Source organism: Ciconia boyciana, chromosome 1 (assembly GCF_034638445.1).
Source record: "Ciconia boyciana chromosome 1, ASM3463844v1, whole genome shotgun sequence".
Lineage (NCBI taxonomy): Eukaryota > Metazoa > Chordata > Aves > Ciconiiformes > Ciconiidae > Ciconia > Ciconia boyciana.
The window spans coordinates 147,100,437-147,122,929 of record NC_132934.1 but is presented as its reverse complement, the minus strand read 5'-3'; the positions used below and the strand labels follow the sequence as shown (position 1 = coordinate 147,122,929).

General features: G+C 35.8%; 1 protein-coding gene across 1 annotated transcript in view; it reads left to right on the top strand.

Annotated features, from left to right (window-relative positions):
• Positions 1 to 22,277, top strand: part of VWA3B (von Willebrand factor A domain containing 3B) — a 65,600-nt gene extending 43,323 nt beyond the window's left edge. Inside the window, exons 21-28 of the mRNA XM_072853262.1 lie at positions 2,221 to 2,339; positions 5,115 to 5,165; positions 7,371 to 7,590; positions 14,565 to 14,685; positions 15,486 to 15,610; positions 16,779 to 16,916; positions 17,450 to 17,547; positions 22,001 to 22,277. Coding sequence (XP_072709363.1) covers positions 2,221 to 2,339; positions 5,115 to 5,165; positions 7,371 to 7,590; positions 14,565 to 14,685; positions 15,486 to 15,610; positions 16,779 to 16,916; positions 17,450 to 17,547; positions 22,001 to 22,277 — 1,149 coding nt within the window. The remainder of the gene's footprint in view (positions 1 to 2,220; positions 2,340 to 5,114; positions 5,166 to 7,370; positions 7,591 to 14,564; positions 14,686 to 15,485; positions 15,611 to 16,778; positions 16,917 to 17,449; positions 17,548 to 22,000) is intronic.
• The last annotated feature ends 216 nt before the right edge of the window (positions 22,278 to 22,493 follow it).

Below are 22,493 nucleotides of genomic sequence, written 5' to 3'. Positions count from 1 at the left end.
ATATCAAGAAAAACAGAAGAAAGGTTCTGAGACTAGACCTAGAGCTTGAATAGGAGACATTAACAAATTGATTAAGAATCTTGGTTATTCCAGTACTTCAGAAGACTTCACTGAAGATAATAAATGTACAGACATTTTTGCATTCTTCCTTCTGAGATCTTCGTTTTCTTGGTGTGGAATGCAGCCATCCTTGTTTGCTTTTCTGGTGATAGTATAATTTTTATTTTTGGCCTTTGCTAGCAGTGATGATGGAATAACTATCAACAGTTTTCTCACCTTGGAGATACAGCAACCGAAAGGTTTCCGTGACAACTGTTCATTAACAAGAGGCTGACCTGTTGTTTTCAGTTCTATGTGACCTGTGAGTTTCACCTGGGTTATTTCAAAGAGGTTGATTCATTAAACTACCCATCAGATTCATATTCAGAAAAAAAAATTGGTTTGGGGGCTTATCTAAATTATGCTATGGTAGCTCTGGAGCAAACCTTCCCTATAGAACCATGTGAGTATCTGTTGCAGATTGTAGCATCTTAAGTACAGCTTTGCAAGTCATGGAGTTTGCCCCTCATATTCTATTCAAAGTGTTTTATAAACTGTATTAAATATTCATTTTGCAAATGGTGCTGTTTGTACTTGGGTCACTCTAGGAATTTGTAAGGGAATGTAGGAGAGGGCTTCTACATGGTGAAGCCCTGCTGAACTTTTATAAACTTGGTTTGAGTAACGTAGCAGGCAACAACCATGGCAGTTTGGAACTGGAAGAGGAGTACTTTCAGTTCCTTGCCTTTCAGCTTTCAAACTCCACCTGGAAATGACAGGTAGCCAGATTTCATGGCTCACAGTTCTGGGCAGAGATTTACCTCATCTGTCTCTGGCAAGATACTTCACTGACATGTTCCCATTAACTTTAGCTTTTAAGTGATCTTAAGATTAATTTAATACGAGGAGCTTTGATGTGGTCTGGCACTGATGTGACACAGATTTATTAATCAGAGAGAAGACATCCTCAGAAAGAGAGAGGAATATAAAGTCACACCACTGCTCTGGAAAAAAACGGTCATACAGCAGTAATTTGGAATCCAGCTAGGCTATGATGATTCAAACACAAATAAAACATCACTGAAAAATGTTCTCAATTAAAGAAGTCTTTTTATTGTTTTATTTTCTGATTGCTTGCCTTATTCCCCCAACAGGGGTTTTAGTTTTATTTAAATTGAACCTCATCCATCTTTTTGTCATCTGTATCCTGATCTCAGACAGGCACTTGGAGAAGCTTCCCACTCAACCATATGTATTGAAGACAGTTCTAGGGAGAGTAACATTCTCTGTCTTCTCCATTTCTTCCTTTTTTCTGTTTATAATAATCATCAGGACATTGATATATAAAATAGCTTTTCTTGTACAAAATGCTGAGTAATTTAAGAGGCTGAAGGATGGTGGGACTTTGGACTGAGAGATGGGAAGGCATCTTTCCTCCTCTCTGTCATCCTTTTCTACCCTTTTCTCTGCCTTTTGAAGATCTACTTGTGAGTGTATGACTTTCTATTTTATAATGAAGTTGAGTTCTGTAGATGATGTATTGTGAGATTTGAAAGGTATTGAAGTTCCTGATTCTGACCAACCTGGTTAGGTTCCTAAGCCTTATTGTGGTTAATTAAGACTAGTTTCAGTGAGCAATATCCAGCTTGTTCACACTTTGGTGATCAGTGTGATGATGAAAAATATCTCTTTCCATCTTTAGTACTCTTAATTCCTTAGAAAATATGGTCCTCCAGAATAAGAGTATTAAATACACTTAAATAAGTAACTATCACACCTGTATGCTAGAATTAGATGCTAATAAGTATAAGAGAGTGTTGCTTTAAAGCAATACAATTTGGAATATGGTCATGCTCTAGACATGCTTGTCTCCCTTCTAACCTACCCTTTCATTATTAGACTGAGTTTTTTGACAGTACTGATTTAGTTAGAATTAACTAGTAGTTAGGAATCTTAATTTGCATCTTCTGCATAAAGAGATTGTATCATTTCAGAAGTTTTTATTAACAGGCTGGAAACTATGTCTTAGTTCTGACATTTCTTCAGATCTTTCTTTCTGCAGCCTTCCAGTGTTCCTTCTGTCCATCCTGATCCTTGGACATGGACTCGTGGGCATTCAGTTATTCTGGTGGAGGAAAAATTGTATGACAAATGAAGTCTTTGTCTTTTGTTGTATAATAGATGCTACCATTGGCCCATCTTGGCAATGACAAGAAGCACATCACACTAATTAATCCTCAGGCGGTGAATCTTGATGCTTATAAAGAGAAGCTGGAACAAGCAATTAAATCCTATGAAAGGCAAGTCTACTCATCAGAAACTTATCATGTTTAGTATCAGTCTAATTTCAGATTTTTCTTAGGTAGTGGATATTTGCTCACACATGCTTTGCTCAATACTGGTAATTCTGCACATTGACACACTTTAATCCACCTTCAACCTGTAGGAGAAATGTTTATTTTCTTTAAAAAAAGATGCAGAAGGCAAAGAGATAGTAAATAACATGTTGCTTATATTGTGTTTGTTCAATGACACACAAAAAATATTTTTTTTTTACTTTCTGGGAATAAACCTGAAAGCAGTCTTCCCTGGGGAGGAATCTCCCCTAAACATATGGTAGTAGCCAGACTTTTAATTTACAATTAAGCTCCTAAAGCCATAGACTGACATTTAAATTAGTGGCCTGCTTTTTGCTGCCAGCTGCCTAGCACTTAACTATGGATGCAAGAGTGTAACTGAGGCACCTATAAATACTGACAATTTTAATTTTTTTTTTTTTGAGAGAGGTATGTGTTGTGTTTATTAATTAAATGTTGGTAAAGGCACATCAGAAGTAAACAGGACAAGGACATTAGATCTCGAAGTTATTTCTTTCCTTGATCTAACTTTGTGCATTTTTTTAAGTAATGCAATTATTTGACTACTAATGTGATTTAGTAACCTTATGAGAGCTTTGACTAGAATTGTTTTAATAAATTAGATATCTTTTCAGTCTGTATTCTAACAACATTTACAGATGTAATTTTTTCATATGACCAAAAAACTCTTGATGACAAGTGTTTAGTCTTTGTTTTTTGATGAGTGCCACTGAGACCTTTTAAGTTTTTTTTTCCTCTGTACCTCTATGATCACACCGGTTCTTTTTAAAGCACGTAATAGCTCTCTTTTTCATTCCTATTTCCTATTTCTAAATGTATCCATCTTTTGTGGTAAAAATCAAGAATTATGATTTGCAAGTGCTGCTTGCTATGTCTAATATTAATGGAATTAAGTGAAGAAAAATCTATTGGTTTTGTGTTCTCTGTCACTGAGACAATACTGTTATTATCAGGCTGATGAAGAATTTATAGAAATCTGGATTTGTCACTCATTTTGATAAAAGGTTCAAGTGGTGTATTTTTGATGGTGACTTCTGAAAAAATTGAAGTTTTTCATTGCTGTGCCATACCATTGAAAATTTTACATTTATTGACTTCAATTTTGAGGGAAATAAAAATGTTTGCTGGTTAAACTCTGATGACCTTCTACTGACAGCATTTTCACAGTCTCCCTAAAACTTTGGTGACTGGCAGTACTGTTTACTTATGTTTACCCATAGAAGTCAATGAATCAGTGTATTTACAATAGTAGGATTATGTTCCCTACTTCTGTGAAAAAGATCCTTATAATTGACAATGTAAAAAAGATTTCTCATTGCTTTTCCTCTACATGTGAAACAGCAACCCAGTCAAATTTATTTTGCTGTAAATGCCACAGTACTTTTCCAGTAATTGAATTTGCAAAGGCTGCAGTTCATCTTTGTGAATAGTGATTGGTCACAAATTTATTCTGACACCTGTAGATGAGGCCATACGTCAGGGCATGCAGGTTTCAAGAACAGAAACAAGCATGACAATATCTTCCCCATACGTAGATTGACCTTAGCATCAGATTAAGAGGGTAAAAAGTGGCAAGGGCAGAGATTTTGTGCTCTGACAAAGAGAATATCCAGTATTGAAGGAGAAGAAAGCTGGAAGCCTCAAAATGTGTACGATCTTGTATAGCCAGAGGCTTTTACAAATGAGTTAGTTATGAGTGTGCACATTTAGAAGTACGAAACAGGCAGTGGAGCATGCTGAGACTGCAGATTGTGAATAAACTAAGTAATTTAAATTCTAAAAATGCTGGGGTTTGGTTTCTAGTAGATAAAATAAATCAACAAGAAATTAATATTCAAAATCTGGTGTTAATGAGCTTTTTTTGTACATGCACCAGTAAATCTAGCAGGACTGTTAAAAGTCTAATGGTTACAATCTGAATTTTTCCTAACAATGAATTTGTTCTTGTATTTCCAAAGGAAGTTTGGAATTTTTTCTATAATTACAGCAATTAGGATCATCAGTAGAGGTTTATTTCTATAGTATGAAATCAAGTAATTGAGTGATGGCTTAATTGTTTGAGATGTTAATAGAGAAACCTGTAAGCTAGATGACCTAATAAAAGTTTATAATTTATGTCTAGAAAGCAAAAGCAGAAAGTTTAGTGGTGCTTTTAAAAGATCTCAGAACTGCATTGCTTTGGGATAATCACTTTCCTGTCAGTAGTTTTTCTTCATAGCCAGAGTTTAATGAAGTAGAAACCTGAATGCACAACTGAGGGGTTATCTTAGCAGAAAAAAAAAATTAGCATTGCTCTCCATGTGTCTTCAGGCTACAGTTTTCTGAAACTGTCTAATTGGAGGAACTGTGCTTAGCTTAACTGGCATTTAATCAGTTTTGCTATTTGATTTAGCTTGCTGGTGCTGAAGAAAACTATCCATAGAAAATCCTGGCAGGAAGCAGCAGTGATTGCCATTAATCCTTCTACGACCCTGAAATAGTCATGTTGCTACTTGATGGAAGATGCTGTTTTCCCATCTTCTCTTGCAGTTGATAATTTCATAGCTGAATGATAAGGATACAATTTGATGATACAGTGCTCTTGGAATACAAATCAGTGCAGATATCTTAAGAAACTGTGTTTATTTGCTAGTTTTGAGATGATCAGATGCACAAGGAACTGCATTCCCTCAAAAACTGCTTTGCTTTCTTTAATAGGCGCCTAAACCTAGTTATTTGGAGAGCACTATCTCAGGAGGAAAGAGACAAGTAAGCTATCACCTTTTGGTTTTCTAACTTACCTCTGAAAGGCTGGTCATAAATACTTGATGCTTCTTTAGCACTATGTCTGTAACCAACTGGTTTTATTTTCAAATATTTCGTAACTATACCTTACTTTCAAAAATGTGTATGTGATATGGAGTAATATTAAATTCTGGACCTCCTTCTTGCAGTGCTGATTATTATTTTATAGGAAAGGACTTGCATTCCATTTGAATGGTGCTGGTCTATTCTTAATGTGTTAAGTGGCAGGGCCTTGGGAGGGCAGCATGTCATTGCCTTTGGCATCAAGGTAAATATTCTCTCATCTGGTAAAGAGCACTTCAGTGGCTGGTTTGTAAAGGTATAATAAGCACCTTTACAGCATGTGCTGGAACTGTATATCACACTGGAAGTTTGTACTACTTAAACTAGCTTATTTCTGTATATCGATTTAGAAAACTAGTGACGGTGTAAACAGGACTGACATCAGTGAAGTTACCGTCTGTTTACTTCAGAGAATAAAGTGAAGATCAATTAATGAAAACTGAATGGGCGTGAAATATTCCTAGGCAGAAACATGGGAATGAAAACTAGAATGCTTTTAAGAAGACTTAAGCTAATGAGCAAAAAATACACAGTTCTATCATCAGTAAGGAGAACTAAACCCCCATTATGGTGCAGAGAGAAAGTGAAGGTTGTTAAACAGAAGAACAGCATACAATTAAAAAAAAGGAAGTAGATGTCTGTCGATAGACAATGAGTTGTAGAGTATAGAAATTAGGGTGGTATCGAAAATATTTTATTGTTGGTAAAGTATGTCAAATTATGTATATAAGGAAAAAAAAAAGTCCTAGCAATTGTACAGTCTGTTGCTAGAGCGGCATATTAAAATTGTTAAAATTGGTGCATAGAAATTGAAATATTTGATCTATTTCTCTTCTAAATTTACAATTTGAATGATCACATTCATGTATTATGAAAGGATGACAATATACTTTCAAAATCAGTAATCTGGAAGGAGAGAGTAATAAACAAAGTCTACTAACTTGGTCACAGGAGTCCTGAAATAATTGGTTGAGGAGATTTCTGGTTCACTACTGTGTATTAAAATGTTATCTCAGATACTAGGGAAATTCAAATTTACTAGAGAAGTGGTAACATTGTGCTTGTGTTCAAAATGGTTGAGAGATCCAACTCAGGAGATAAGTTAGCTTGACATTGGTTATAAATGAATAATGAATTCAGGTAATAGAGAACAAAATCTAGGTAAATAACTATACCAGTCAGGTTAATTTCAATACAAAGCAGTTCCTAGAGGAGTAGAGAGATAAACAGTGACAAAGAGTAGGGCAACATGGTAGGCATCACCATGGTCATATGTGCTAGTAAGACAGACACTTAAATACTCTCTGCAGTTCTAGGTTTCACTTTTTTAAATGTTGGCAAAACTGTAGAGAAGAGCTACAAAAGAGCTACTTTTTGAGTACTGAAAAGAAGTATGTAACTTCTAACTGGAGATGTAAAGACTTCCACCTGTTCTGGATTTTGGAGGGTTCAGTTTGTTTGGTTTTTATCAGCAAGATGACTGTATCTAATTCACCTTTCGGTTTGTAAGTACCTTCAGTGTGTAGCTTAAACTGTCTCTTTAGTCTAGTGGACATTGACATAGTCTGAACCATGGACGGAAGCAAACTCCTTATCACTGAGTGAAATTGAGCAGTGCAGAACTGACAGAGGAATAAACAGCAGGAGATTGTCTCTTTCTTATGTGATCAGTCAAGAATGATGTGGCAAATCAGGACTTAGTAGGTGTCTGGTGCCATTTTAGATTGTCTAGATGCTTGCCACTTCACCCTAGCTGCTGCTCCAGAAGGGCCAGGGATTTCTGTAATTTCTCAGTCATATCTGCAAGTTCTTTATTGATGCCTCACATATTCTAGGACATCTAAAATGGCACCAGATATCTATGCTCAGCCACTTGAATTGCTCTGTGGTCTTGCTATGAGATATGGTTAAGCCAGATGTGATTGTTTGACTAAACACAACAGTAGCTGGATGAAACACAAGAACTTGTGGCATACAGAAGATAGATTGGATGAATCTGATGGTTTATTCTGCCTTTACGCTTTGTGATTCTATTTGTAAAGTACTGCCGAAATTAAAATTTTTCCTACTTGTGATTACTAATTTTTTTAAAATTTTTTTTTTAAGATTTAAAGTGGATGGGCCAGTTCAATATATGCAACATAAAGAAGCTTTGCTGGAGGCTTTAGAAAATTTGGGATGGCCGATTTCCTATGAAGATGTAATATTGTTAGAAGATGAGATACTGGCAGCATTAACATATATACAACAAGCCTCTGATCTTCAGGAAGCTGTCAAAAAGGAAACTGAGAAAAGCTCAGAATCACGCAGTAGCAACAATAAAAAGGTAATAGATTGGAAGGGATTTTTTCCCCCCAGATATTCCTCTTCAGTATGTGCTTCTGGAATAATTTTCTTCTATGGTTATAGCTGATAAAGTAGGCATTTAGCTTGGTGCTATACAGATGGATAGAGGAAAGAAGGTAGTTAAAAAGAAAGCAAGCTTTCAAGGACTTTTTTGAAGTACTGGGGAAGCAGAAGTTCTGAAGCTGAGAACGCCACAGAAATTGAGCCTCTTAGAAACAAATCTGAGCAAAGTATCTTTATCTCCTCTGCAATGACAGCAGAGATATATATGAAAGAAGAGAAAGAAGAGATATATTAAAGGCAATTCTGATATAAGATTTGTGGTTGGGTTAATATCTGATAAACAGGACTAAAAGATCTTGTAATGTTGGAGTAATTCACTGTAATCTTCCATGGTATCTTTCTTGTAAGAGAAAAGATGGAGAGAAGAGGTGGGATTCAGCTTCATATTCGGACACTAAAATTTAGTTGTCCATGAAATGTAGGCATACATGAACTGGTGGCTAATCTCACAGTGTTGTGAACGGAGTCAGTGGCATCTGGAGCTCATCCTGAAGCGGACACCTACTTTTGGCAAGCCAGAGTGTTCTCTCCACTCCATTAATACATTAGCAGAGAGTAGTCTAGCTACTCTGATACTGTGATTGAAGTTTGTGATCTTTGATCGATATATGTATGTATTCCCCAAATGAACCTCTGATTTTACTTGGAATGCTATTGAGAGATTTAATGAAATACATGAAGCAACAAGTATAAAAATAAGGCTAGTAAGTTATTTTAGGCTGCCCTGTTGGAAAAGAGAATATACTTTTTCATTTTAACTTTTTCTGAGGTGATATATATGGTCCCAAAACATATCTTAGGCTACAATGTTGTATTCTCCTATTATTATTTTCACTCTTTCAGAACGTTCTTGAAAATGAATTGATTCTACCTTAATGGTTTTACCTTCAAGATATGAATATGAATTCTCAGGGAAATGAAGAACAGACTTTTAAGTTTTTAAAAGTGATGTAATCTTCCCCACTGGAAAGATTTCTGTATACACTATTGATGCTTTAAAATTCAATGTACTTACCTCTGAAAAAACCAAACCAATTCTCTTACTCGATTTCAAGTTTTTTCATCTAAAAGCTTCATCAAACAGTGCTTCACTGGGAGTGCTGCTGCCTCTGCAGAACTGCTGTCTAGGTAGAGTAATACTATGACAATATTAAAATAAGCTCTCTAGTAAATTCATAAGAAAGAAAATATTTTCTCAGACCTTTAAGTTCTAATAGAGGATAAGTAAAAACAAACAGAGAATTAATCATAAATCTCATACATTAATATATTCCTTTTCTTTTTCATTGTTTTAAATCATTGCGTGAGGGAAACTAATCTCTGACTGAACTTGCAGTCTGGTTGGCCTAGAATGCAATGAATGCTGAGGAAAGTCCTATGCTTTGTATTATGTAGGAAGTACAATCAAATGATCATAATAGTTCTTTTTTGCCCTGATGTATGCATGTATACATATATAAATATGTGCATGTGTATAAATACATACACACACATACATACATCAATTTGAAGAGGTAAGCTAAGTGAAACTCAAATGAGCACAGTACAAACCTATATTGTGAGTTCTCAGCAACAAATGGGAATGTACAGTTGGAATTTACAACTACAAATTATGCCAAGTATCCATATTCTCTGCTTACCAGAGTATACCAAAAATCTTTTGTCTTATTTGACATTCCTTGACTGAGATATACCTCTCTTTTCATCGAGATCAACAATAGTTTTCACGATGAGCTGTACTATGACATAATTTATAAAAAATTATTTCTGTTAAATTGAATAGAATATATTGTGATAGCACAGGCCATGTATGAAAATAAGTGATTATGGAAAGGATCACATTCAGTTTTCTGTAGTTTTTGAGAATATTTTTCCATTAAGACTGTACATTTGAAAACACTTTAATGTCTTCAAAAAACAGATGGTCTTGATTAATTTTACATTAGTCTGAAAATATTCCATTGCTAATACAGCTATTTTGATTATTGATTTACCTCTGCCATATAATGTCCCAATACAAGAGCAGCAGAAACATGTTAATGTTTCATTTGTTGACTGTAATTTTACTGTTGCCTTGAAACAACCAATGTGTGCTCTCAGACATGATGTGATTAACATTGTGCAATCACTTATCCTGAGTCAACCTGCTTTAGGAGCCTAATCAGAACACCATCTTCAGTAATTGCTAATCTGCAACTGAAAGGCTTTAAGAGTGAGAGGCAGAAATGCAGATGTAATTTGAGTTCTGTTTATGTGGTGGAAAAAACAGTGCAAAAAACCCAGAAAAAAGCTGGGGAGCCTTTTAAAAATGCTGTCGGAGGTTTTTTCAACTGTGATGTCTGTCTACAAAGTGGGTATAAAAAAATAAACTGCCAGCTGAAGTACATTACAGCAAGGAAATAGCTGATATGGCACTGAATGAAAATTGTCATTGCAAGATGGTAGAAGAATCACAATTATTCTGGAGGTGTGCTCAACAAAGCAGACTTTTAAATTTCCTGCTAATTTTTTTCACTAAATTAAAAATAAAACTCCTTAGTTTTTAGCTTTTAAGGGTTCCTAATTACCTTCACAACTTCTTAGAAGAATTAGTAATCCTTTTTGGATGTCCTTGCTATGAGAGCTTTCTATTTAAGCCTACAACTGAATTAATGGTCTGGTTATCCTCCCTCTGTGCTCTGACCTTCTCTGGGAGTTGTGTTCAGGCTGCTATGCTTGCACATATCTGTGAAAAGTGAGGTATGCCAGTGCCTTATTGGAGGAGGATGAAGTAGACATCCATCTGCACAGGGCCGTGAGGTGACTGAAGACGTCTAGTGATGCAAGAAGTAAATGCTTTGGGAAATGAGCAAACACATTTAGTTATTATCAGGCAAAATATAAAACACTGAATGGTGATGATTACCTAATTGGAGGGCTAATCATAGACTGTATTTTACTCAGTTTACTCAGTTCCTTTTGCTGTACAGATTAAAGCATGGGTTGACAACAATCTTCCTCTTCAGGCTGGCACTCAGCTTTCATCTAAAGATATTAAAAATGAGGAACGTATCGTTTTGGTTTTTTTCTAATAAGTAACTGCTTTGACTTAAAATATTGTATCTGTTTTCTATTTTGAACTTGCCAGGCATAAGAGTCAGCCATCATTTCTTATTACGTTTTTTTCTCACTGAATTATAAAGCTGTTTAGAACATGATGTCACCTAGTAAAAGGAATTATTCAGGGTCCCCTACCCACTTCTCATTAGACAACCTCAGGTCTACTGGGGTTGCGGCGTTACTATTCTCCAAGCATGATAGCTTCCTGGACAGTTTGGTGCATTCCGTTAATGGCCATAACATTTTCATGTAAAGTATTTCTTTCCCCAGTGTTATAATCTGGCCTTTGAGAGTGATGGAGAACATTTTCTCTCATACTAAATATTTATGTTTCTGCATATGAATGGACTTCAGATTCTGCAGAGAAATAAAGCTGCATTCATTGCTAAGGATTAACTCTCATTAAGAATATACTTTAAAAAGTACTGTGTTTCCCTTAGGATGAGCTCGAACGTGCAAGGCTTACACTTGTCTGTGACCCTGCTGAATGGTCACCATGTGATTAAAAATAACTTAAGATGATTAATAAGCATAATGTTTTGTAAAGCATGTTTATTTGGGTGGAAAGGGACCTCTAGTGGCTCATGGAGTCTCTTGTTTCTGAAAAATGTATTTCGTATACAATTGATTTAATTATTCCTAATGAAATATTTATAGCTGATACTTGATTCTTTACAAGAATGGAAATTCTGAGTCTCCCTTGGCAGTTTCTTCTATTTCTTGGTGTCCTACTTCTTACACTCCTCATTCTTCCTCACTGTTTAAGGATCACTAATTGCTGTCTGTTGATACCTTTTTTTGCATTCATATGTTTCCTAAACAGCTTGGCAAATCCTGCCTGTGTTCTTGTGTCTCTTTAGGGAGACAAGGGAAAACAAGCATCCCAAATAGCGCAACAACAGAAAAGTTATAACTACCTAGAAATGTTTGGTCAAATTTTCCATTGTCATCAGTGAAGTAATCTGCTGGATGGACAGTGTGTAGCTACAAAAAGTTAGGCGCTCATAAAAATCGACTGTGGTCTACACAGAATGGGCTGGTTGCCACTGACAGCCTGGGAAGAGTAGTGGTTGCTTGGCTCTGGAGGTGTCAAGATTGTGAAAAGCCAAAGTTAGAGCCAAGATACGTGGAGATCTGTGGATAGTCTTCCAATCTATTCTCACTTACAGTAGGAAAGTGCAAAAACTAATCTCTTTGAAAGGGAATTTTAAAATGCAGCAGGTCTTGGCAGGGGGAAACAAAGTCTTCTTCACCTCATGTGGTTTAATGCATTGCCTTCAACAGAAGCAGAGCTAAACAGGGTGAAAATCCCTGAGAATCAAACGGGGCTCTTTTGTAATAAAAATACTGGAGAATGATATGCCAGAAATGGGCACTCTGACAGTGTCTGGATCAATTGTGCTGAACACCTAAAGGCTGTGTGAGAGGATGGAGAGATGGATTTGAATTTAGACAGCATTTCTGAGCCACCTGAATTCTGCAGGACTCGGCGTCCTCATTGTGGATGCCTGCGCAGTCTTTAGGCTTTGGATTAATGCGGAGTGCTGGAAGTTGCCCAAGTTATTAGTCAAGCATTACAAATTAGTTGATAATAAATATTCAGCAGCAGCTGTCCCTTTGGGGCCTGAGGAATTAAGTAAATGGTTTACCCAAATACCTTTTTGTGTCTGTGGAGCTGTGAGTCTTTGCACTCAAATCAGCCTTTGTTAGGTTCTACTTTAAGCAGTCAGTTAAGCGCTGTGAAGAGCCTCGGGTTTAGACTGAGTCTGAAAAACAGAAGTGTTGGTATAATTTATATTCTATAGGGGTAAAGAATAAATTGGAAAAAACGCACATATCTCCCATTTAAAATATCTCTTTGCTTTTTTGTGTGTGTTTTGCTTATTTTTAGGACTTTTTTTGAGGGTTTTTAATGATTTTTGAGGGGGAGATTGGAAAAAGAGCTTGTGATAATTATAGTGAAACTGAGAACAAACAATTTAGTCAAAGGTATTCCCATCTTTTCCATCATTATTGCCTGTTAGGGCAAATAGAGTATCAAAATCAAATATATCTTTTTAGGAAGAAAAATGTTGTCAGATGAGCAAGCAGGTCATACACACCCTAGCAAGCAAGGGATTTTAGGAGTCTGTGAGTTATGGTTGTTTTTCAGAACAGGGTGTAGATGTGTGGAAAAGTTTGACATTTCAAGCTGTGTTTTTTTGTGATTCAAAGGAACTGTATAAGAGATGGATGCTTGCAAATTGTTTACAAGGTAGGCTAATAAATATGTGTTTTAAAAATTATTGGGGAAACAATTATTTATTTAACTTTGCATGCTTATAATTTATATTTAGAAGCATTATTGTGAGCAGTATGGAGAAAATAATAGACTTTCTCAAGAATTAATTTGCTATTGTTGTAGTAAATATAAATTACATTGTTATTCTAGAGGATTATTAAAAAGTACTTATAAAAATACTGGGATTACAGACTTTTTAATATTAGAAAGAAAATGTTTTTATATCATCGGTTTTCTTAATTTTCTCAGAAAAGCAAAATATAAAGTGTTCTTTCACATTCTGACATATACACATAATACTCTCATCCTCTCAAAACTTCCTGTAAGAGAGATGCCCTGAATGAGGAGAAATTCTTCCTTCTAGAAAAAAAGGAATTCAGGAACATGATTTACTTTAAAGGCAAATAACACCGAGACTCCATAAAATGTTAATGTGAGATATAAAAGGCTTTAAGGTAAAAGAATGTGGTGACTGTCAAGTCAAGTACGCAGAAGCTCGGAAAGCCCGACAGTATATTTTTACATAGAGCCACTTGTGATTTGTGAGTCTTTGACTATTTTTCACATACTGTGTTTCCCACAGCCCCCTGCCTCAGTTGTTGTGTGAGATCCATCGTGCTTTTTGCATTCTTCATTCAGTTACTACTAATTGCAGTCACTGACTTCAACTAGGAGTAGAGTCAGTCCACAGCCAGCCAGCCCCATTGGTATTTCTATTCTCAGACTTATTTATGAGCAATTCAACAGCAAGCTCTGGTGTTCTTTGTGGCTGTGGTACATTACAGGAGCTGTAGTCTGGGGAGTTGCCCCCCAAAGAGGAGAATTAGTGTATGAAGAACCCAAACTAGCAGGGCAGAATGATGGACAGTGGCAGCTCTGGAAAATGTGGTTTAATATTTTGCTAAACTGGAATGTTTTAAAACTGCTGAAAATTTGAATTTTGAATTTATAGTTTGTAAATAAACATTTTTTCCAGACACTTCAAGATTATTTTTTTAAAATTTTGATTCTGTATTTGATTTTTTAAATCAGTCATTCCATACAGTGAGGTACTTTTAATGAAAATAAGATTATTGTGAAGACCCACCTATCTGGACAAAATGGATGTGTAGAGCACCTTCACTTATTCTGCAAAATCAGTTGATTTTTCCATACCTCGTTCTTGAATATGAATTGTACAACTTTGTAAAATTTTTTCTAGGAAAATGGCAGCCAGAACCATAATTCATCAAGGTAAATTTCTGCCTGAACACTTGAAAATACAGGTATTGTTATGATGATGTAAAGCAGGATTTTATAGTGAAAACTCTTAGATGATCTTATCCATGAGTACTTCCTGTAACATAGCTTCCTCTGTTTATAACTATTCTGAATGTTTACAATAATTCCAATTTACTGTGAATTATCTGCAGAGGTCGTAACATTACATTGCCTAAATTTTTAATTAAGTCCAAAGGATAGATTGAGGCTGACTGGCTTAGTTGTGAAATAATAATTGTGTCAAATTACAGAGACTTGAAGAAGAAACTGTGAAGTCAAAGTCTCAAAAAAGACCAAAAGGCCAAGTATTTGTGACTCACAAAAGCCAAAAGGTGATTGCAAGATCAGATGTCACAGGATTTTATTATCCAGGTATATATTTTTGCCCACATTTTAAATATTTTTTAGAGTTTATTAATACTGATAATAGATTAGTTTTGGTCATAATTAGCTACTTCTGCCTTAATTGGATTTAATATTACATGTGCATATTCATGAAAAATGAATATATATCTTGTGTGTGCACATATATACGTTTATAAAAAGACATACATTTTGTAAGGTTAGAAAGCAATGCTGATGTGCTTCAGATACATTTATATAAATAAGAGTATGGAAGGAAATCCTTTAAAGTAACTGAGTATCTGAGAGTATCAACCTGTCCCTCTTTGATGTCTCCCTTGAATGTTTCTGTTGAGCATTTGGCAAAGGCTGAGCTTTTGTGTGTGTTCAAAGAATTCATTAAATGCTTCTGCCTTTTTGTTGAGTTTTGAGCCAGAATGATTAGTAGGTAAAATTGTGTTCTGTTGTTTCATTAAAAAAAAGTGCGTTTATTTTTGTGTTACCTTTACTTGTTTGGTTTTTTAATTAACTGTGGTAATAGTTTCATTATGTCAACAATCATCCACCTGATCAGCTTACAAATTTCAGATCCGGGCTTGAAAATTATTCTTCATTTTATTTTTATGAAGTTATTAAGAATGGTTACTAAGACTGTATTTTTGTCAGGTACAAATTTCTCTGTTGCCCTAGCACAGCTTACCCTAGCTAAATGAAAATTAAGAATACGTTTGACCTCAGTGATGTGTGGCAGCCTGTAGGATTTTTAAAGAAAATTTCCACAAGGGGTAAAAGAAAAATAATTTGAATATTTTATTATGTTGTTTTTTTAGGAACTGTGATAAAGAATATTAGTTCTACCTGTGCACTTGTGGACTTCAACAATGGGGAGACCTGGATTGTACCTGTGAAGTTCGCTATACCTGTGGGAGGTGCTAGGCCATGCCCATATCTGCAGGTAAAAAATCGTATTTTCTTTTAACAGCAAATATGCATTTTTTAATTTTGTTTTGTTCATTTGGTCACACATAGAAAAAAGGATGGATGATTGTTTAATCTTTTAAATACATCTATTTATTTTAAAAGAGAGTTTTTAGTGATAGTAATATGCTATTTTCAACATGATATTTTTCATTTGTTTGGAGCTTGCTTTCATTGTAATCCTGTTCCTTTGTTTATTAGAATTCTATATTATTTTCTTTACAAAACATTAATATTTGGCCATCTATAGAAAAAAGGTGAGCTATTTACCAGCAGAATGATTGTTTCCTATAACATAGATTGTGAATCAAGGAGAGCCTTTTATACGCAATGTGATGTACAGCAGGTCATAACCATTTGTTTTTCACAGCATATTTTAAATCTAAAAGATAACCTTATACTAAGGCAAATAACAGTAATGAAAAAAAATATCTTATTCCAGTTCTGTTTTTATTTAAAATTTATCAGCTGACTATCTGTAATCACAGTTGTTTTTTCAGGTGATTCGTATTTTACACGAGAGTGATGACGGATACAGAATGGATACAGCTGTTTTGAATATAAAAAGCTTTTTTATAACTGTTCTTTTACACTTAAAACTAGAGACATGCCTTTTTTTCCCTTTGAAATGAAGGCAAATCCTGATCAGGTAGTTCCTGATATTCTGTAAGGGGACCATCCAATTCTAGAGAAGATCTGCAGAATTTGATAGAAAATTGTGACTTCTGTGTTCATTTTTAATATTATTTTGTTAGTCAGATGCCAGTTAAATATGGAATTCTCTAAAATTCCCAAGGTTGGTTTAAAAGCTTACTAAAAACATAAATTTGCATGAAGTTCAAGGGGCTGAAGAGTTGTAAGGGTTTCCTCATTCTGTTCAACTTGCTAGTTGAGCCCTGGTACATTTAGTAGGGCTCTGTCTATTATTTTTGCTTTGTGTTCTCTCCCTGATTCAGTGGAAATTGTGAGTTACCGGTACATACAAAGACCAAGTTCTTCTTCTTTTCTTTTAAAGATCCATATTAAAGCATGGGAACATGTTAGAATGATGATTCATGTAAAAATACCTTAATATTTACCTTTTATGTCTTGTAAAACTTGCAAGTTACACTGTTCTTGCAAACTGATGCATTCCTGGTGTGCAGGTTGGAGACTATGTGTTTGCCCGAACTGGGATACAGACGGGAAGTGAATATTATGCACCTGCCATTGTCATAGCAACACCAAAGAGGGAGGAAACAGGTGATAAACTCTACACAGTTCTGATGTTCAACAACAGGAAAGTAAGTAAACCTAGAAGATGATACCAATTCGGCAATGGTATTACCATTGTTCTGTTTCTGATGAGGCAAATAGAATTTTCCAGGCTAATGAGCTCACTGTCCCAATCCCTGACTCCAGCTAACCAAAGTAAATCAGATTTCAGGGCTGAGTGAAGAGCTCATCTAATAGACGTGAACCAAGAAATCCTGTAGGTTAATTTATTCTTAAATCATACTCTGTTCTTTCCTCTTTAATCCATTTGGTGGCTTTCACAAGCTCCATACTGCTAAAAAGAGAAACAAAGGGGGTTTTGTCATAGTCAGTATAGTCTTCAGTTCATTTCATTATGTTTGTTTGTAAGCCATTATGATAATTTTACTGCATTTTTCATAGTGCATATTAAGAAAATGTACTTTGTACTTGAAACTTTTATCTTCATTATTTAGAGGCTGATTACAGTTGCATTAAAACAGTTGGCTTTTTATACATATGTATCTTCATTGTTTCTGAGATTTAGATTTAAATTAGATGAATGTTGATTGTATTATTGCAGGAACACTGTGCAAGAAGCGGGCTTATTAAAATCAGCCAAACGAAGTATGCCTTTTCCTGTCGGTACATAAGAATGGTGCAGATGGTGGATTATATGACGTGAGTATGCTTGAACCTAAAAATATAAAAGTTATTTTATGTGAATCCTAAATGTTGCACTTATGGGTTCAACTATGCTGTCGGATTTCCATATGTAGTACTTTAACTACAGTTGTTGTGAACTGGCTTGCTCTACACATGCAACCAAGTGATTTGACCCACAGGCGTGTCAATCAGAAGAGCATTAACTGTCTGCCCTACCATTTTATTATCTGGCAATTTATTGCCCTATTTTCAGTTTGGAAACATTGGTGGGATGTGATGGTTTGAAGCTTAGCCCCAGGAAGCTGTTAGAAGATTGCTGAAAGGTGAGATGGCATTACTATTTGTTGTAGACCTTATTTTTCTTTTAAGATATTTATTGTGATATAAAGCTATGCATTAGATCGCAAGTTGTTTCTAAGATACTGAATCTTCTACTGGGCTTAAATCTGGGGAATGATGGAGAGAGAGCATCTAAGGTGAATATGAGCCCATACTTAAGTTCTGCAAAACTTATGTACAGCAGGGGTAATATCTTTCTGGTGTGAAGGGTGTGCTGAACATGCAGTGGTTCCAAGTGATTGTGGATTACTTTTTCATCTTGTATTAAGTTCTAGTTTAATCCATTTGAAATAGCATTGGATTGTGATAACCTTCAGAGCACCAACAATCTCTGACAGCAAGCAACAACAGACCTTAGGAAGTAGAATAAGATCAGAACAATCATCTAGGGATATTTCTCCAGAATACATTCCCAACCTCCAGCAATTTGTGATTTAAGGATTTCCTGAAGCAGAATTGGAATCTCTGTATTAACAGCCTTGACGGATTTTTCTTCCACGAATTTTTGTGGATACTTTTTTGAACCCACGTAAACCTGTATAATCCATAGCCTCTTCCCAGAAGGAGCTGCGCAGTTTCACTTTTTGTGTGAGGAAACATATACTTTTGTTTTGAATCCTCCATCTGCCTTGACATCCCATAGGGATTCTAGACTGAAGGGTTTCCTCTTCCAGGTATGTGAATGTAGTATGGGCACTGCTGCCAAAGAATTGTATAATCTCCGTCATGGGAGATTTCTTCCCAAGAGATTGCATGAACAGGACAAATCCCACCTTTAAAGACAATTTTAGAAGTTCTTCATTTTTATTGAAATGTTCTAATATGATGATCAGTGTTAAAGATTACATCTAAAAATGATGGGTGAGGGTACCAGTCATGGGCTGATCTATGGATTCCCTGAGAATGATGGAACAAAAAAGCAACACTGATTCAAGCCCTGGTTCCCACACATTTTCTAGTAGTGATTCCAGCGCAGTTTGAAACTTGCTCTTCTGCCAGCTTGCAGCCACAGCACATAAACAAATTAATACCTCCACTTCACTGAGCAGAATTCCAAATCTGGAAATATATCAATGCCTTTTACCAGGCCAGATCACCTACATGATGGTAGCCTCTTTTCACTGAAAAGTAAACCTGAAGATCACAGTTTCCTACTTAATGCACACAACCAGTTGAAAAGAGGCAGGTATATAATTGAGCTGAGTTCCAGCAAAATCAGTGGAAGTCTTTCCCTTCCACTGAGTTGGGTTATATTCTAAATGAGGTACCTTATTAAGAAAAGATGTGCCTAAATGCATAAGCAATGAGTGGCTTCCATTCTACATGCTTTGTTTCATGACTGAGTGCTTTAATATCAAATTTAATATTCATTCTCCAAACAGACTTTATTGGCAAGCTGACTTGCCGTTGTTATGTACGAATGATGAGAAAATTGAGTTATTCACTGGCAGACAGAGGAATTCTTTGGAGAACTGGCTGAAATGAATGCACTAAATTTTTGCAAATGAGAAGTAAATGTACTCATTAAGTCTAAATTTTAGATGAAGTTATATCAAATCTGGCAGATCTCTGGGTAAAATAGTATGTGAAACTGCATATTCAAGTCATATTAATTGTGAATTTCTATATAGTGTTTCTAGCTAGTAAACACTGATTTGGTTGTAAATGCACTGGCCAGTTTGTATAGCAGATGATTGAAATTAAATTAATGAAATCTAAATAAAATATTCCAAACAATATTGTTGCCACAGCACAAAATAATGGACTCTCAGTTAAGGCATTCATTTTATCCCCTTTAAACCAAGCTAAAACAGTTTTTAGCATGGCCTGGAATAGAGCATAAATTTTGCAAGCATAATGATTGAGCACACCAATGTCTTACAGTTGTTTTAAGGTCTGAAGTTTTCACTACATCATTTCTGTTTTTTCTTGCAGCAGTTGTAGATTTTAGAAACAAACCACCATATTTGAAATGACAACGTTTTTATCGCAAAATGTCTCTATTTTTGAGGATAGCACTATTCAAATTGTCCTCAAATTACCCCCATTAAAGGAACACGAGAAGTGCCTCCAAACAATATTATTTCAAATGCTATTACTTACATCTGATTGCTAGTGTTTTAAAGACACCAAGGCCCAGATACACAAAGGGACATCATGGGACTCAGAGCAGTAACACTTGAGCATTTGGCAGTTCTGAGAGTGGAATTTAGGTACTTTGGCTCCATGGGTGTACATTGAAAGTCTAGATTTATAGCGCAGAGTGCAGTGAAATGTGTAAAGCAGCTAATAAGAAATGAGAAGACAGCTGAGCATCTGAAACTGAGATTCTCTTAACGTAGATACCCACTTACAGCCCTGAACTAGACATATTTGAACCTTTGGGATTCCTAGGGTCCTCTGTTGGCATTGGATACACTACATAAATAGTAATTTTTAGCATATAGGCAACATAGACCTAACCCCCAGGTACCCAGGTGAAGTGCATTGGTGTGCCGATAAAAACCTTGTTGATCACTACTGATCCACAGTATTCCACAATTTGATGCCAGAATCACAGCACCTTCTTTTGCACATTCCCAACTTTATCATCTACTGCAATATATTTCTCTCCATCTTTTTCCACATTATGTATCATATCTGGTTCTGCTGAATTTTTAGTCTCTTTTCCAAGAATTAACAGCAGAAGCCTGGTACTATATAGCTTTTACAGTTAAGAGTCTTTTAAGTTTCCTATTTCTTGGATCTGTAACTCTCTATAGTAAATCGCTTTGTAAGATTTGAGTAGACAGTCACTGACAATGCACTTACTAATTCAGAATGTTCGTCTTTTGCTTGTAATGTTCTCAGCTAGGTTTTGCGTTCCCTGTAAAGCTACATACTTGTAAAGTGAAATCTCATTCCTTTCTTGCTGCTTAACATGTCACTTTAGTATCATATAAACATACATAATGTCCTCTTCTGGGCATTGACTACATTAACTCAGTGGCTGCATCATAAAAAGCTGGTACTGGCCATGATTTTACTTTATATTTGTTTCTTTGTGTAACCGCCATGCCCTGTTGAATGATTGTTTTCCTTTTATGAGGAGGTGTACATTCAAAGCCATTAAACAAATGTGTTTCGGTAGTTACACATTAATCAGTTACTAATATGAGCAGTGCTATGGCAGTGCTCCAGCCCAGATTGAATTGGAGTTTCCATTAGAGCCCCTACCTTTTAGAGGGCATGGAAGTATGCTTCCTGTTGAAACTTATTATTTATTATATTCTAAAATAGATACCTACCTCCCATGTCATACTTATCAGAGGGGAGCAGTGCAGCATATTGCTTATGGGTGTGCACAGATCTAATGAGAACATGCTGACATTGTTGATAGAAACAAACAAAGTAGAAGCATAATTGAATCAGAAAGGAAACAAAAAGTTTAATGCAATACGATATTAGAAGCTCAGAAAGACACAATCCTTGTGTGCTAAGTCCTGTTAGAAGTGAGGGAAAAAAAGTAAAAGGGATAGCCCAGGATCCCCTGTTGACAAGGAGTCCACAGTGCACATACATGTGTTACAATAGCTTGGCTAACTCTTCAGCTCTGGGTTCTTTGGGATTGTCTTTTGATGTTTATGTGGTGTGTACTAGAGGTCATGCTTAATTCACTACTCTTTAGAGGTACTAATATAGCTCTCGTCATTTTAATATCAGATGCTAGCATCTGTTTGGGGTGTTTTCCTGCTATCACAGTGGAAAGAAATAATTATGGCAGAACAAAGCACTTTGCAAATGTAACTAAAAATTCCATATGCAAAGTAAGACACTACATGCTCTGGGCCCACACCATAAAAGACAACTATTGCCTAAATCCTTTTTGGAGTCATAAGAGATAGGTAGACAGAATTAGGGGTCAGAGCCCTGTTTTAGGCTATTCTTTACTTGTTTTATAAATAAACGGGAAACTGAGTTGTAAGATGTTTATAGCCCTCTCAAATGGTCAAGAGTGTGATGAGTCCTTCTCTTGTCAGTACTGTGAGATGTGGGAAAAGGTGAAATCTATGTAATGTAAAAAAGGATTTAAAATAGTATATGATATGTGTGCTTTTAGCTTAGTGAATTTCCTTGTCTGATTTTCTAGCCTGGACAGAGAGACCACAAAGCCCTATCCTCACTCATCTGTGGAAGATGAAGAAGGAGAAGAAGCAAAGAAAAGTATTGTGAAAGAAAATATGGGGAAAAAGAAAAAGAAGAGGAGAGCAGAAGACAAAAGACATCCCAGGGAGAGGATGTTGGACTCTGATGATCTTTTGTTTGTCTCCAGAAGGGAAGTAAAACAGACAGGAAGAAATTCACTGCCTAGCAATGAAGAAGAATTTGAAGGTAAGGAAGTAGCTCTGGAAAATTATAAATATTAGGGATTAAACACATCTGATGGGCCTTCAGTTAATCCCCACACAAGGAACCAGGTTTTTGCATTTCTGGGTGTTAGACCAGCCTGCTTTCCCATGTCCTATGTAACGAGGTTCTTTCACCTCCTTTGGAAACCATTCTTCACACTGATCATTCTCAGCATGTGTTTCCACAGCAAAGGGAAGAACTGAATAAAGCATGTTCCAGCATATGCTACCTTA